Here is a 16,270-nt window from a genome sequence, read left to right as displayed (position 1 = left end):
ACTACCTACAGGAAAGAGATTAATGCAGATAGGTTATCTGTTGTCCACAGCAAATATAATGAGACAACAGTGCTTTTTCAAGATGATGTAAAGTAACTCTGAGTGCATTATTTTTGCCACTTGGTAGGAACCCACACACTGTAAGTTAAAGTGGAACACACGCCACAGGGTAATCTACTATCCTACAGTAATCTTCAAACATCAATCGTGACCTCCATCCATTATGTAGTAACTGTTATTAAGCATGGTGAAAAAAATACTCTGTGCAGAGTTCTTGGCTTTCAGACAAACTATAACACAGAGAGAGAAGGGGAGCCAAAATTGACAAACTGCCAGAGAGAAATTAAGAAATAGTGTCTTAAAGATAGCATTCCTTATCTACCAAGTATTTGATTGGGCATTTAGGTATCACAAAGTGTTTCTCATAGACGAAGATGATGACATTGGGGAAGGTGCGAGTGAGTCAAGCTTGGACTTGCTTGGTGCATGTGTGGGTGACTATATAAGTCTATATACAAGGAGTGTATTTTTATTCTTTTAATTGGTGCAGCCTTAGCAAATGTTCTTTTAAGATTGCTTTATCATATTCAGTTATTATTACACAGTATACATGACAATTTGATGGCATTATTTTCCTGTTTCTTTGTCCCACCCAGCACAACAAGTGAAGTGGCATCACTTTACAAAGCCTACCTGAGTTTCAGTGGATGTAAGAGAAGACTCATCTTCTTTGGAAGCTGGAGGCAGGGATTCATTAAGCGGAGGAGGTTCAGACTGCTGAGCTGAAGCACTCATTTTCCCTTCTTCAGTCTTTGCTCTCTGCTCAGATGTGTCCTTCACTACTGGACCTTTCATTTGCTGCTGGCCCTGAGCATGGGCTTTTGCCCTTTGCTGCAGGCTAAGCAGGTGCTGCTGGTACCAGTATTGCTGCTGTTCCTACAATAGACAGAAATTTTCTAAGACAGCTTTCACAAGAAAACCCATGAAAATTAATTCATGACAGTCACTAGAATCACACTTTAGGGACAGTTCTAAATCCGTTTTGAGGGAAAACTCACTTCATCATCAACAGTATTGCAATGGATGTCAGAAGATTGAACCAAAATTCAGAAACCACTATGTGAGGCATAGTACCTGCAGCAGAATTTATTTCCAACCTTAAAGAGCTTACAACTAAACAGAACAACAATGAAAAGCAGAAAGATGGCCAATAGTTAGCCAAATTACTAGAGACATGCGGTAAGTACCATTTTCTAGTGCTTTTTGTTCCTAACAACTATAGGTACTTATTACAAGACTAACTTAGGTAAAATGAAGGGAAAATGGAGGACAGGTATAAGTAAGGGAGCACCAAAGAGAAAAAGAAGGAAATGTACAAAGACAGATGAAGAGGATGAAGAGAACACAGACATCAAGTACAGTGAAAATGACAGCTGAGAAATTGTGGTGGAGATGTTTGAATAAAAGCTATGGAAAGGAAAAAGAACAATCAGAACCAGCATATAGTGCAAATTATTTAGCCTCTGAATTCTCATTAATTCTGATTCATTCAACAGCTGAAGAGGTAAATAGATACGGATACACCCAAAAAGTTATCAATTCAAGAAGTGATCAAGCTTTCAGTTCTAAATATTTCAGGCTAGAATTATCCAGGCAGATGACAGTAGCTTCAAAGCACTGTAAACTGTCACCAACATAAAGAACAAAAGACTAAAGATAAGTATGTCAACACAAGTAGTGGTTCATCTTAAAGAGACCTGAATAGGAACCAACAGTTCTGTATCTCTTCCAATACAAGGAAATATCAGGCATCAAATCAGACTACCAGGACACATTTAAAAGATGCAGGAGGCAGCTCTTCACGTGACATGGCCTTGTGCTACCGAAGTCCCTGCCAGAGACCACTTCAACGGCTAAAATTTTGTGGATTCAAGACACAGCTCTATAAGCTCAAAGAAGAAAAATCTACTGGTTTTAAAAATAAAGACACCAGTTGAAGCTAAGTCAGCTCCTATATTTTAGGGAAGTATCACTATATACTTGATTTTCAAGTTATTCTCTTAGCATTTGCTTTTAGTCACTGTCAAAGACAGAATGATAAAATACTGTACTTTTGGTCTGACCTAGTGCAACCACTCTTGCGCTCTCATGTCAACTTCACCACCTCTGAGAATCTGTGACTGCTCTACGTCTTTCATATCTTCTGTTCTTCCCTTCCATTCAAGCATGCACAGTTAAGAGACACCTATATAAAGCCCACTCAGAAACAGAAAAGCATCCAGAAGATGCAGGTATTTTAAAATATAAGTGTGACAACAACAAAGTGCTAGGTGCTGTCTGATGAGATTTCTCAAAACTGAATCATTCTATCTTAAAACAGGTTTAAAAAGTGCAAGCTTCCTCCAAAAGCCTACCTCACACTCAAACCAGGAACGATGTTTTCAATTGGTAGCAATCTAGCATACACAATTAAACATGGAATTGTACATTTTTTTAAAAAAAACCCCCAAACTTCTGTAACACTGTAACTTGAAGATGAGTTCAATGAAAGGAGAGGCTATGCTTCTTGGACTTCATGTTGATCGTGCAGTAACTCCTGCCAAGAATCTTTTTAACAAGAACATGACTCAGAAGAGCTGTCATGGCTTTGGGTGGAAGATGTGCATTCACGCTCCAGCATGCATTCTCTCAGAAACCTTCAACAACACGGTGTAATAAGTGCAACTTTCAACACCAAGGAGGAGCATACGTCCCCAGCTATACAAAAGCTGGTTCAATTATCCATCTCAAAAGGCATTATAAAGTGATCTACCATGACGATACTGGATGCTATGCTTGGTGAGCACCTGTTTTACTGCCACAAAATTGTTGTCTCCATGGATCTATTTCGTTTCCTCCTCATTATACCAACTGGACAAGAGTCTAAAACTCATATGCCCAAGGGTTCACACAAAGAGCTATGATAATACCCCATCATCTATTTTTTTCAGCAGATTAAGTCAGTGACACAAGTATTGCAGGTTCTATTTGAAAACCAGGAGTAAAGTGGAAAGGTATATTTCTATAGCTTAGTCTGAGCAAAACAGGTGCTAGTGTAGAAAATTCCTGATTGCAAGAAGTTCAGTTATTTGAGTGCTTATCTCCTCACAATGACTGTCATTCTTCAAGTCCAGTTACAATCCTTAAACCCAAGGAATACACCAGCATCAACATATGCCTTTTTCCATCTTTGGCTGACCAAGAGACTACGCCCGTTGCATTGTACAGGGAACACTGCAACTAGCATTATCAGCTCCTAATCACAAGACATACCACCAAAAACGTTAGCGCAGAGACCACACCAAAAGGCTACTTCAAAATGAATTTAGGTGACTCTAGGTCATAACATAATGCCTACTTTGGGGTACACTTGGTCCTTTTCTGGTAAAGAATGCAAAAGAATGGTTTAGCACCCTTTATAAAACAGAGGGGGGATTTTAAAGAGTGCAGCAGTCTGCTGAAAGGTGACATGGTATAACTAAGGTAGCTTTAACAGATGTAGATAAATGCATATTTATGGGTACAGATGCACCCACATATATTTGTTTACTACTGTAAATAAATAGCAGCACACAGTACCCAAAATCAGATGGAACATTAATGAAATACCACAAGTATTTTAACAGAACTTGACAAAAGATTAATCTCATTGTAGAGAAACACAGAAATCCAGCAATTTAATCCAACTGTACACCCATGCAAGAAACTACGCTAAACTCACAATATTGTCAAGGCAAAGAGTAGTATTTTATTTTTAGACAGGAAAGGGAAATAATAAAACACTAGCTCATGGCAAATTGTATAATATTTTCTATGTTAAGAGAAGAATACTGATCTGTTTGGCTGCAGCCACTGATACTGTGGGATGAGAACAGAAAGAATTTGTTTCAATTACCAGTTTAAACAAAAGCTTAATAGGATCTTATAAATGACAAATTATAGTATTTCTCTACTTGGCTTTTAAGATCATTAGCAAGAAAGCATCACTACACTTTGCTTTTCCTATTTCCATTGTGTAAGGACTTGTTGCTCCAAATTCCATCTCTTTTTACAGCTTAAGATAGCCAAAATCGTATCAATCTGTTATAACAAATTTATTACCAGCAGTGTACCATACTCCTTTTGAATTAACATTGAATTGTGCATGAGAGTAAAGAAACTACTCAAGACAGAAGTTGTTTGCGTAAACACTCATAAACCAGACAATGTAAACTTCAGCAGTATTCCGCTTCTGCTATGTGTGCACCACAATAATGCATTACTTGTGACTCTTCTAGAAATGAGAGTGGGTGAGGAACAACTGAATAACATTATTGAAGTTTCAGGCTACATAAGGGGGGAGGAATTACAGTTTACTGTTTGATCTTGAGTTCAATAAATTTAAGAAGTCATCAAGCAGCCTCAATACCAAATTAACATCACTTTCTACACCTGATTTTTCAAGGTTTTGGGTTTGTCATTCAAAAATTTAATGAGTCATTGATATCACTATAAAGATCAACTACTACCGTCCAAAACCTTTATAAAATTAAATTCATGAACTGCAAGCACCACTTTGCTAAGCAGTAATTAGTTATATGGTACAAACTTAAAATTTATATGTTCCCAAACGTATTCAGGTATTGTTATGAAATTTTAATGGATACAATTAAAAGGTGTCCCAACGATTAACAAATTTAAAGTGTCAGTGACTTCAATATGATGCAACAGGATTTTTGCAAACTTAGCTTCAAATCAGAATCCTAAGATCAATTTGCCAAAAAGAGATGTATTTTAAGCTTAAATAAAGTAAATTTAAAGCATGCACTTCAGCTTTGTTCTTGCAGCTGGATCTCTACAAGCCGACCCTAAAACCATTCAAAAGCCTCAGTGAATCTGACTGACCTGTAAACATAGCCAAGGACCTCAACACACGTCTCTTTATGCATGCTTAACCTAAGCAACTGGATTGTCCCTAACTTAATGCGTACCAACAGTCACATCAGGTTCACTGGAACTGCTCACGTTTATGAAGTGAAACACGTTAACATTTAGCATTTTGGCCCTAGTGTACACATAAAAAGCACAGAGCATTAACAATAAGAATATTTTTCACCTCAGAAGCATTTTAGAACATTTCCCTCTAATGCCCCATACAATTTTATACTGGAAAATCAAGCATGTGTAGCATAAAACACGTAAGTCAGTCTAAGTAAAGGGCAACTGTGTACTACGAACAGAAACACTTCTGAAGCTTTAACTACGTGTGGCAAGACTAAAATAGTCACAATTCTACACCGATCTGACAGACAACTGAAACACAATGCTGGGAGAAAACTAAACGAAGAAATCCCTGAAGACCAGAGGCACTTATCCTGCAAGGTGCAATAAGCAGGCTGTTGCATCTCACAACAGGCCAGACGAAGTCAACAGAGGTTCGGTGCAGGTCACCCACGCGCTGTACTTTGGAAAACAATTGTCTAGACACCGGCAAACCCCCCAAGAAAATTAAATTCTGTCGGGATTTAAGATTTTTCCCTAAACAACTCATTTGCTCTTGAAAAATGACGATTTGATACATGCCAACAACTACCACTGGATAAAGACGCATTTAGGGAGCCTCGCCTGAGCCGTGCCGTTCCCGCATTTCCAAGCGTTGCGCCCAAACCCTATAAGGGTTACGAAAATACGGCGTGGTTATTAACTGCCCTCACTCGAAGGCCTTCCGCAACACCTCGTACCCGCCAGCAGTTCACCGCCACCGCTGCCTCGGCGACTGCCTGCCGCCAGCCGGGGTGAGTGCGGAGGTGGCGGTGCCTTACCTGGGGCGTCATGGTGGAGGGATCCGGCTGCTCGGTGACACCGGCCTCCTTGGCGGCACCCTGCGCGGCCTCCGGCGGGGCAGCGGCGGGCAGGGGCAAGGCGGGCTGGGGGGGCGGGAAATGGGCCTGAGATGGCTTGGCCGGGGGAGGGATGGAGGGGGCCAGGCCGGGCTGCGCTGGCTGGGAAGGGGAGGCCTGTGAGGAGAGCAGGTAGGGTTGGGGGTGCGCCATGTAGCCCTGGGCAGGAGGCGGCAGGTACGGCTGGGAGGCGGTGGCCGGCGGGGGCTCCAGGTAGGAGGGCGGGGGCTCGGAGAAGGAGGGGGGCGGCTGGGAGGTCTGCGCCCGGGGCAGGTAGGGCTGGAGCGGCGGGGACTGGGCCGGGGGCGGCTGGGAGGGGGGCAGGTACGGCTCCGCCTGGGGGGGCGGCAGATAGGCCTGGGCGGGGGGCAGGTAGGCCTGGGCGGCGGGCTGCGGGGACTGCGGCGGCGAGGACAGCTCCATGTCCATGGGCACCGGCGAGGAGGGCACCGGCTCCCCCCAGTCGCCGTGCCCGCCCGGCGGCTCCTGGCCGTCGCGCTCCCGGGCGGCGGCGGGCGGCTTGCGGGTCGGCGGCTCGCGGTGGGCGAACTGCTTCTGGTAGCTGCGGACCGGCGGCGGCACGGGCGGCGGCGGCTGCTGCCAGTCGGTGAAGGAGCCGGGCAGCGGCGGCGGCGGCAGCCCCGGAGGGGGCGGCCCCGGCGGCGGCGGCGGCCCCAGCAGCACGGACTGCAGCTGCTTCTGGTGCATCTGCTGGAGCTGCTGCAGCTGCGCCAGGTGCTGCTCCTGCAGGCTCAGGAACCCCGAGGTACCGGCGGGCGGCGGCGGGGCGGCGGTGGTGGCGGCGGGGGGCGCGGGGCCCGGCGGCGGGTAGCTGGGCAGCGGCATCGGCGGGACGGCGGGAGGCGGCACGCTGGGGGGAGGGATGGGCAGCGGCGGGGGCGGGATGGAGGTGGGCGGCGGCGGGTAGTGCCCCGCCGCCCCGTACAAGCCCCAGGCCGGGTACATGGTGGGGCTGCGGCGGCGGGAGCGGAGCGGAGCTCGGCGCTTCCACAGGCCGCGGCGGCGGCGCGTGCGGCCCACGGCGCCTGCGCGGCGAGGCGCGCCGCCCTCCCGGGCAGTAGAGCGCGAGCGGGGCGCTAGAGCGTCGAGCGGCGCCGGCAGCGCGCCGCCTAGCGAACAGCTGCCGGCCCTGCGGTAGGGAGGCCGCTAACCCCGCGGCAGGGCGCACAGAGCGGGGCGGAGGCGAGCGCAGAGCGCCGCTTCCCCGCACCCGCCCGCCCCCGGTCGGCGCGGACGACAGAAGGGAGCTAGAGCGCCTCCCGGCACGGGACTCCATTTTGTGTAGGGCGGGTGTCGCCAGCCCGCAGGCAAGGCTCTGTATGGCTGTCCCGGCCCCCGGCGGCTTTCCGCTCGGCCGTGGTGCTACCGGGGCGGGGGCGCCGGTGACCTCGGTTACCCCGAGGCGGCGGCCATGTTTCCGCGCCTGCCCACAGCTCCTGTCAGGGGCTGCGGCGTCGCTGCCCGCTGGCAACGACTGTGGCCCACAGCGGGCGTCGCCAGCCCCCGGCGGCTACAGCAAACCCGGTGTCGGTGACCTGAGGTGCGATGGCAGAGCTAATTAACTGTAGCTATCAAAGAGTGAAATGATTGCAGCCCTAAATCCAGCTGAGCTAGGCCTCGGGAAAGGCACTCAAACGCAAAGGGCCATAAATGACAGTGCAGAGCCCCTGCGTGGGGATGGGGGTGATGCTAGGTGGGCCATTCCCTAGACAGGGATGAAAAATTCTGGTTTGTTTTCAGTGAAGTGCTGGTGATACACCTGAGAGGCAAAAATGAGAACGGAGCAGCAGATGTGTGAAATCGCTTCATCCATTACAGAAGCAACTGCACTGAGGAGCAGGAAAGAATTTTTTCTTGTGTTTCTTTCCACACCGAAGTATGAGTTAAACATACAAGTATGTTCTGTAGCCAGTTAGCAAAGATCTGTGCAAATTACTTGTCTCTCATTGTAGAGAAAAGACATGAGGGCTTGTACGTGTGAATTCTGATAGCTGGGCAGCAAAGCATAGTGGCTACTGTTTTGGTCAGCAGGGCACCAGTCCTCCTTCCCAAATACAGAAAACCTGACCAATTTTTGTCATGTTCACTCTCTAGTTCATGGCTAGTGAATGAAGGATCCTTGGCCAGTAGAGAAAGGCAAGTGTCAGAGGAAAAGTACAGAGACTTTTCAGGCAGGAGAAAAATCAGGAAAAGCAGACTGTTAGGTAGAGAAGAAGCTTTATCCTCTCTACTGGAAAAGCTGGACTTTGTGTTCATTCGTTGTTAAATTCCAGGGAATCCACAGAGGTGATACACCATGAATCTACAAGAAAAGCTTCAAGTAGAGTGTGAACTCAAGTTATGAGATGCAAATCTTAAAAAAAAAAATTATCTTAACTAATTTAATACACGTAGAACTGTCTTTTCTATTCTTTAGTATCCTTTCATCTAAAGGTGGTTATCGATCCTTTTCTGTCTAGGGTGGTGGTCCTCTAAGATTTCTCTTGCAGTGAATGACTTCCAGACAGCATTTGCACTTTTAGCTTCCATCTCCTCCACATTGTACACATACTTAACATTTATATCCCCAAGCTCTTTGGGCCAGTTTACTCACCAACTAAGCTTTCAAAAGTCTGTCCTCTTAAAATGGAATTCCCATTGCAAATATCCTTTGATTTATCTTCCTGATCGATTCACTCAAAATTTCTCCTGTGATCAGTTTACTCAAGATTATTTCCTGCAGGCAGGTCTCTCCCAATATTCCTGCTGTTTGTTGTGGTTACTCAATACTGTGAAGAAACCTGTTACTTCCCCTATGAAGAAACACATGTACTCAACTATTTTCAGTAACAATTGTTTTCCAGCCTACATCAAAGAGGCCAAAGTGTAACTTCCAAATAACTTGACAGATGCTTTTGTCAATACCCAAATCTGGTTTGGGCAGCAGCAGAGTTGACTCCTGCCAGCCAAGATATATTGGCTTTACGCAAGGTTACCTCGTCCTACAGCAACCCTGTTAAATCCACATTATGCCCTCTTATTCTTTGACAGTCTGCAACATTACTGTATGTCATCATGCTGGTTTTAGTTAATTTTTAAAATAGCTCATGCTCTTCCTGCTTCTAAATGCTAATCTACCACATTTCAGTTATCCCTCAATTAACCAGTGTTGCATATTGTATCAGCAGCTTAAGTTTCTTCATCTGATGGTAATACTGCAGCAGGCTTGGGCCTTCTGGTGACCCCCAGAAAGGAGAAATAATTTTTTCCTATTCTTCCCATAACTTCAGACCTTTTTGTGGCTTTTCCAATTATTCTGTCTTCTGAAGCTATGGAAACTGGCTACAGCAAGAGACAGGGTGTTAGCAGGGAGGCTGGGATCCCTAGAGTTACTGAGAAACATTGCAGGCGTCTGTTTGGTATTTAACTCGTGTGCAGGTTTAAACCAACTGCCAGAGTTGAGTCAGGAAGTAATTTTTCTTCTGGTTTGGACTGGCAGAGTTCTGCATTCGTGGGAACATCAAAGCATTTTTGCTTACCAAACTCTTTCCTGTTATAATGATCTTTGCTCCTCTGACATACTGTAAGTTGGATCTGAGGCTGGGATGCCATGGTGTGCATGGAGTAAATATTTTCTTTTGAACCAATGTCTGGTACACAGGTTCCCTGGGACTGCAGGGGAAACAGCTGATGACTCAGGTGGTCCTTTCCTATCCTGTTTCTCTTCTGATTAGGCTCTTTGAGCTAAAACCCAAGTTTTTTCTGTCTTGCCAATTATATTCAATTAAAACTTCCTGAGGGGTTTGCTCATTGCCAATACTTTCTCCCTGCTGCCCATTCTCCAATCCTCTTAACACTTTTTTAGCAATTGCCTTATGCCTATTCCAGGTTCCTCCTCGTTACTAAAACAAGGCAGATTACAAGGAATGTTAATTTAAGGAGTAAAAAACTTTAGTAAATGGGCACATTTGCTTTGATTCCTACCAAGAGTTGATGCTACATATGTGTATTTTCATTAAGTCCCTCCAACAGGCATTCTGCTGGCAGGCATTCCCCAAATTCATCGTGTTGTTCTGCCTTTGACCTCTTTGGCAGTGCCAGAAAGACTTCTATCAAATGAGTGTCTGTTTCTTTCTTCTCCAGTCTCCTTCCATTTAGGTTAATTCAAGTGAAGTTATTTGCACAGGAACAATTCTAGTTAACTCTGTACTTGAAGAAGTCTTTCAAAAGTAGAATTATTCTGAAAACCAAGTTACACAGATTAATCCTACAACTGTTTCTCAGTCCTCATTTGACTAAACACAGTCTTCAAGCGTTCATGGCAATACTTAAACATTTTGCTTAAAGAAATGTGACATCCTACAACTGTTTCTCAGTCCTCATTTGACTAAACACAGTCTTCAAGTGTTCATGGCAATACTTAAACATTTTGCTTAAAGAAATGTGACTGGGATTGAAAGAAAACTAATACTACCACTTTTGAAATGTACAATTATACACTGAGTGTAAAATCTCAGGGTTGTTAGCTCTTTCTAGCTGGAGGTGGAAAAGATAAACTTCAATTGTGATAGCTTGGAAGAGGCTATGTTTTGAAAGCATCAGCACGCTGTTATTTCAGCAATGAGTTTAGTAGGTGAGCCTGTAACAAGCAAAAAGCTAGTATAAAGGATAAGTCTGGTGTGTTTCCAAAGTTTCCTGCAGTATCTGTAGAGGCAGGGTGCTAGCAAGAAAGTTATTAGCATGCCAGGGCATTTCCCAAGGACAGGAAATGATTAGCAGAAGAGAGGTATTATCTTCAGGGTATGCTGTCCAGCATACAAACAGCTGAGTTCAGCTATTCTCTGCAGTGAAATCAGTGTAAGGCACCACAGGGTAAGAGCTCTATTAAGTTTGAAAATTTTCTTAATTATACCAATACAAATTTTTGGTCTCCCCCTTTACTATACCTCAACTACAGCATTTTGGCCAGGAAGCACATGTCAGCATGCTGGCCCCTGGTAAGCCTCATATTGTCTCTCACCTCTCAGTCTTAAGACAGTTCTCCTCACTGCAAAGCACAGATCAGAAGAGCAAATTATATTGCTAAAAAATTAAAAAGTAATGGAGAAGATATGAGAATGCAGAGTTACAGCTTTGAAATATTTTTTGCCCTGCATCTCTCCATGTGGCTTAACCATCTCTTTTCCTTCCCTCCTCTGACCACTTCCTTTCCAGCAGCAAACACTGCAGGTCTCTGAAGCTCTCTTGGTCCACAGCCACTGCTCTGATTTCTCCTCACTGACTCTGCTCCCAGCCCACATTAACACCTTTCCCAGTTTGATATCTTCCTCCTCTTCCCTGACACCTAACAAAAGGGAGAAGTGTTTGAGGTTCATAGGTGCCAAGCAAACAAGGGAGAGATCTGTCTTGACCCAACCCTGCCCTCTGTCACCACTCTGCATGTAAGCAAAAGGACAGGGCTGCCAGCTAGCCCAGTACCATGGGAATCTGAGCAGGACAGTTAACCAAACTTCATTCATTGTACAGTTGAATAGAAGCCCATCAATTCCAAATTGAAATCTTCCAGACCGTTGGTCCAGAGAAGGCACGCCAACTGCTGCAGATTTGACAGTTCTTCAACAGAATACAGTTTCCAATTTGCTCATGGGACAGGTGTGAAGGAGTTTCCGAGAGGAGTATTTGTCTTGCTGCAGATGCAGCAATAAGAAGCTTTTAAAATTTCTGTGGTTTCATTCTCAGCCAGAGTTGCACCATCAATATTTAATTTGGAATGCTGAAATAACTTTTTCCAGTGATCCCAATGAAGAGGGAGTCAGGCATGTTCTGGGCACTACCATCCTCTCTTTTCCATATGCTTCTCCCAGCTATAGGTGATCAGGCCAAGTCAGAACAAGGATGATTAAAAACAGACTCTTCCAAATAGCTTTTTCTTAGAAGGTCAAGGCTATGAAGTCAGTTCAATGTCACCCATAGTCCTATGAGCAGAGTCCCAGCAAAAAAGAAAGCAGGAGGGTTGGAACCAGAAGGACCCTTATCCTGGCTCAGGGTCCTGGCATCAATGTTTTGGCTGGACAGGTTAGAATCGAGGAGCTCCATAATCATCTGGCATCCTCTCAATATTGTATCTGAGAGAAAAAAAGAGGGAAAACCTATGAGGACAACCTACTCCACATTGCTCCCCTCCCTGTGCAGCAACAGGCTTACAGGCAGACTGAACAGCAAGAAGCTTTGTTGCATTTCTATCTGCAGCTCAGATCCCCAGGAAGAAAAATATTACTTCCAAAAGTGAAAAGCTTTCATAAGGTTATGTTATCCTTCACCTCAAACTCAGAAATCAGGCATCTCAAAAACTCAGCATCTCCAGAGAAGGAAAAAGATGGTGGTTTTGTAAGATTTGACTTAGGATTTAAGAGCAGGCCACCATGAAGAACAAAACTTCGGCCATTCAACTGATGATTCATGGCCACAGTGAACAAAGGGGCAAACACGTTTTGAGAGAAAAAAATCTTCTGAGCCACCTTCTAATTACAGATCAGTTAAGACTTTATATATTTACAGCAATTGACCTCCTCATTTCTGACATACTGCTCTGTCTGCATATTACTAGACTCACTGTCTCCATTGCCAGCACAACTGCCTCTCCCATCCCATCTGAAGACTAGCCCTTTTCTCTCCACATCCTGACTTCTCTCCTTATCATGCTACCAAACATACCTACCATACTGTGAAACAATTTGGCATGGGTTCAATGCAAGATAAATCTTCTGGGCTGTACATTATGTAGAAGAAATAACATTGAAGATGACAAACAAAGGTGAGTAAAATCTTCTTAGTCTAGGCTTTACAAGTGCTTTGGAAGGAACAGGAAATGAATTTAAGCAAATGTTTTTACAGTAGATCAATGGTCCTATTGCATATTTAAAAAAAAAAAAAAAAAGAAAAAGTGAGCCGGTACTTGCAGGTACTGGAAAAATCTGTTGCATTGAAACTGCTGCACTAGTACCTTTCCAAGTTGGTTTGCCTCTTAGCTGAAAACCAAATTCAATCACTTAGCCGAGCGTACACAAAACTACCAGACTATGGACCAAGAATGGTTCTTTTCCTCAAGAACCTCTAGAATGCATTTGCTTGGTAGTCCTGCTGCTGGTAAGCAAAACTGATCTATGGAAACACTGGCCTCAGGGAAACTGGTTTTCTAGGCAAAAGCAAGGAAACATGTAGACTGCAATAAAAGTGGGTCTGTGACCAGTCTCTTCCCAGCAGCAGCTGTACTTCTACTTCTGTGCAATCACTTCTACTTTTGTGCAAACACTAGGCCCTTTACTGCAACCCGCACTACAGACAATGCAAGAGAAGTACATGGTGAGAGTCCCTCCCTGTCAGGCAAGGATTGTACCAGGCAGTGCTCCTCCCTGTCAGAGGTCCCTTACCTGTGCCTGGAAATATACATTATAGGCACTCCTGGGATTTTTCGTATTCTCCGCTTGAGCTCTTTATCCACTGTAGCCACAATATAACATTTATGCTGCAAAAAAAGAGGTGAGTCAAATTCAACACCAGTGAACTCGCAGAAAGAAGACAAAGCTGAACAAAAGCTTCTATTCAGTGAGCTCATTTAAAACAGGAGGGCTTAGCAAGGCATTACTAGGACCTGTACAGAATTCCACTAGTAACATCAAAACCGACTCATAAAAACATCTGAAGTCTGTCTAGCCTTCCTAGCTGACAGCTTTCCCATCCAAGTGCTTCTTGATGCTGTCCCATACAACAGGGAAGGCTATACCTTGCTTCAAATAAAGTTGTGCTAGGGACTGAAACTGCCCCTTAGGGAGATTTTACAGTTACTTTGTGGGAAACTTAAATCATCAGTAACTAGGAGGGTTCAGGAATTTTAGTATGTTAGCACAGTATAGAAAATTTCAGAAATAGAAATACCTGAGTGACCCTCTGTACCAAGCAGTCATCTGCATAGGTTCCTTTGTGCCCACATGGCAAGCGCTCAAACCGAGGGTCCTTGGCAATTCTGTGGGGACATGTAAGGCAGCATGACAGCAATCAGACCAGAGTGTACAGTAACGCAGTATGGAGGAACAGTAACGCCCCTTTCTGTGATATACAGCATGTTATTCTCAAAACAACGGCTGAAGGGATGGAGGGAATGGTACACAACAGTCAACTGAAATGAGGAACAAAAAAAGAATGCAGTGTGGCTGGCTAATTATTATAGGTTAAGTATTTCTTAGTACTTGTTAGCTGGATTCAAGATCTCTGCAATGTTAGGCTCTTGCCTACAAAGTCATTTGAAACAATTTATCTGTGGGAAGAGCTACAAATTCTTTTGGTATCTGATCATTCGTTCTATGCATATAGGAACACTTCACCCCCTCTCTGAAGGGAACATCAAAGCTGTTTAGCAGATGCACTCGGATACTTTACAACACAACAGGCCAAAATAAAAAGTAAAGAATAGTACATTTGACTGGTACACCTGGAGAGCAGGAACTACATTGGTCTAGTTTTGAACGATCACACAATAATAACCTGGCTCTAGATTATCAGTACATGCTACCTACTCCTACAGGAATAACATGAGGCATGAGTGAAAGGTTCCATAAGGCTTGAGTCACTTCTTTATTTATTTTTAGCAATTTCTATAATTAAAAAAAAACTATATATATTTTGAGAAACAGGAGGAAGTGTTATTCTGAAAGCCTTAGGGGGGAAAAAAGATTTACACATAAATATTGTGCATTCATACTTAGCATTTATTATTTTTTTTAAAATAATCTAAAACTTGGGCCATCATACTGCTCTCATACAGCCAGAGAAATAAAACCAAGTCTTATGCAACAACATAACCATCCTCTAGAGCAAGACCACCTTCAGGGAAAGTGCTTTTATTTACATTAAAACATTAAGTTCTAGAAACAGAGAACACCCTGCACCTACCTTAATGCCACACGGTACTTCTGTCCTAACTTCTCAATTTCACCCATCACACAATCTGTGATACATGGAATACCTACATGCAAAAAAAGCCCATATTAAAACCAAGCAGTATTTCTTAGTATTTCTTCACAGACCCCTACATATTGCCCACATGCCCAGGAACTGTCATGGAACTCTATAACATATTACAGTTTTAAACTTCTGAGAACTGATACAGTTTCAAAGTAATGAAACGTAGACCCACTGAGTTTGACCATGCCATGGTAATTTTAGGTTTTTAAGTTACTAATGCTTGACCTTTATTGAGATTAGAATTAAAGACCGTTGTCTGACTGAAACCAGAGACACTTCTACAGTTACCATAGCCATGAACAATAAGCTCGATGATTATAGCACATATTCTTTTTTCAAGATTTCTGTTATCTTCAGCTAGTGGTATGAGGCTGATAAAGCACACCATGAGTGCACTGTGGCACTATGTGGTCCAGAAGAAGCTGCGAGTAATGCAGACACTCACACTTGGCATAGAGACAGTCCATCATTGACTGCACTAGGTCCAGCTTGGCCTTGATGGAGAAGTTGATGAAGTTAGTGTCAACCAGGATATGATAAGGGGGGCCCAACTGTGTGTTATACTGGAAGAATAAGCAAGAGGGATGCTGGGGGCTGCCGGGAAGACAAATAATTCAAATAAGTTAATTGCAATTAACAATATATCCAATCCTACAACTTGCACAGAAAGAAGAGTAATGAGCAGAAACAACACAAAGCAGCGTGGGGTGGCGACCTGTCAGGCCTCCAGCCACCTCCCAAGCCCAATCCCTTGGTTTGGGGCACCATTTCCTACTCTGACGGTTTTGCTCAGAAACGCCCTTGGTTGCAGCCTGCAGCCGAGCCGGCCGGTTCTCTCTCCCTCCCTCCCCAAAGCGTCGGCAGCACTTACACCTCTCGCTCCTTGATGGCACTCGGGTCCTCTTTCTTCTTCACGGGAGCTTTCGCCCGGTCCTTCTCATTACTGCAAAGAAACACAGGCACTCCTGTGGGGGAGACGGCAGCGGCGGAGCGGCCTGAGCCGGGATCCCCTCCCGCCCCTCCCGACTGTGACACGGGGACGACCAGCGCCGGGGCCCCTCCTGGGGCCGGGCCCAGCCGCAGCCACACTCACATGCGTTGGTCCCGGAGACTGATCATGCGCTTCATGACCGCGTACTTCCGCACCTTCTTCTGTTTCCCCTGTAAGGAGACCGACACGCAGCCGCGATGAGCTGGGGAGAGACCCCAGCCCAGCCCGGTCCCCCCCGCCCGCGCCCGGCTCACCATGCTGCTGCTGCTGCTGCTGCTGCTGCTGCTGCTGCTGCTGCTGCTCCTTCCGGTGCCGCCACGGCGCGTCACCGCGCCCCGCC

At 45.0% G+C, this 16,270-nt stretch overlaps 2 protein-coding genes across 5 annotated transcripts in view; both read right to left on the bottom strand.

Annotated features, from left to right (window-relative positions):
• YLPM1 (YLP motif containing 1) overlaps positions 1–6,944 on the bottom strand; it is a 39,184-nt gene extending 32,240 nt beyond the window's left edge. For all 4 annotated transcript variants that reach the window (XM_074868405.1, XM_074868406.1, XM_074868409.1 and 1 more), the window contains exons 1-2: positions 5,841–6,944; positions 694–936 (exon numbers count right to left, since the gene is read on the bottom strand). In XM_074868405.1, the coding sequence (XP_074724506.1) occupies positions 694–936; positions 5,841–6,884 (1,287 nt within the window). In that variant the 5' untranslated portion in view covers positions 6,885–6,944. The remainder of the gene's footprint in view (positions 1–693; positions 937–5,840) is intronic.
• A 4,469-nt stretch (positions 6,945–11,413) lies between these two features.
• On the bottom strand, positions 11,414–16,220 carry FCF1 (FCF1 rRNA-processing protein). Its single transcript, XM_074868404.1, has 8 exons — positions 16,185–16,220; positions 16,033–16,100; positions 15,811–15,882; positions 15,385–15,533; positions 14,868–14,940; positions 13,854–13,941; positions 13,349–13,443; positions 11,414–12,043 (listed from the first exon to the last, which is right to left on the bottom strand). Exons 1-8 carry the CDS (start codon positions 16,185–16,187, stop codon positions 11,995–11,997), a joined length of 597 nt encoding a protein of 198 aa, XP_074724505.1. The 5' UTR covers positions 16,188–16,220; the 3' UTR covers positions 11,414–11,994.
• Positions 16,221–16,270: the final 50 nt, after the last annotated feature.

Source organism: Strix uralensis, chromosome 4, assembly GCF_047716275.1.
Source record: "Strix uralensis isolate ZFMK-TIS-50842 chromosome 4, bStrUra1, whole genome shotgun sequence".
Taxonomy (NCBI): domain Eukaryota; kingdom Metazoa; phylum Chordata; class Aves; order Strigiformes; family Strigidae; genus Strix; species Strix uralensis.
This window is presented reverse-complemented; position numbering and strand designations above follow the sequence as displayed.

Excerpts from the sequence above, each read along its gene's own strand:
- FCF1 (XM_074868404.1), bottom strand. Across the intron at positions 13,444-13,853 it reads TGGTACAGAGGGTCACTCAG|CATAAATGTTATATTGTGGC; the intron begins GTATTTCTATTT and ends CTTTTTTTGCAG. Across the intron at positions 12,044-13,348 it reads ATGTATATTTCCAGGCACAG|ATACAATATTGAGAGGATGC; the intron begins GTAAGGGACCTC and ends TTTTTCTCTCAG.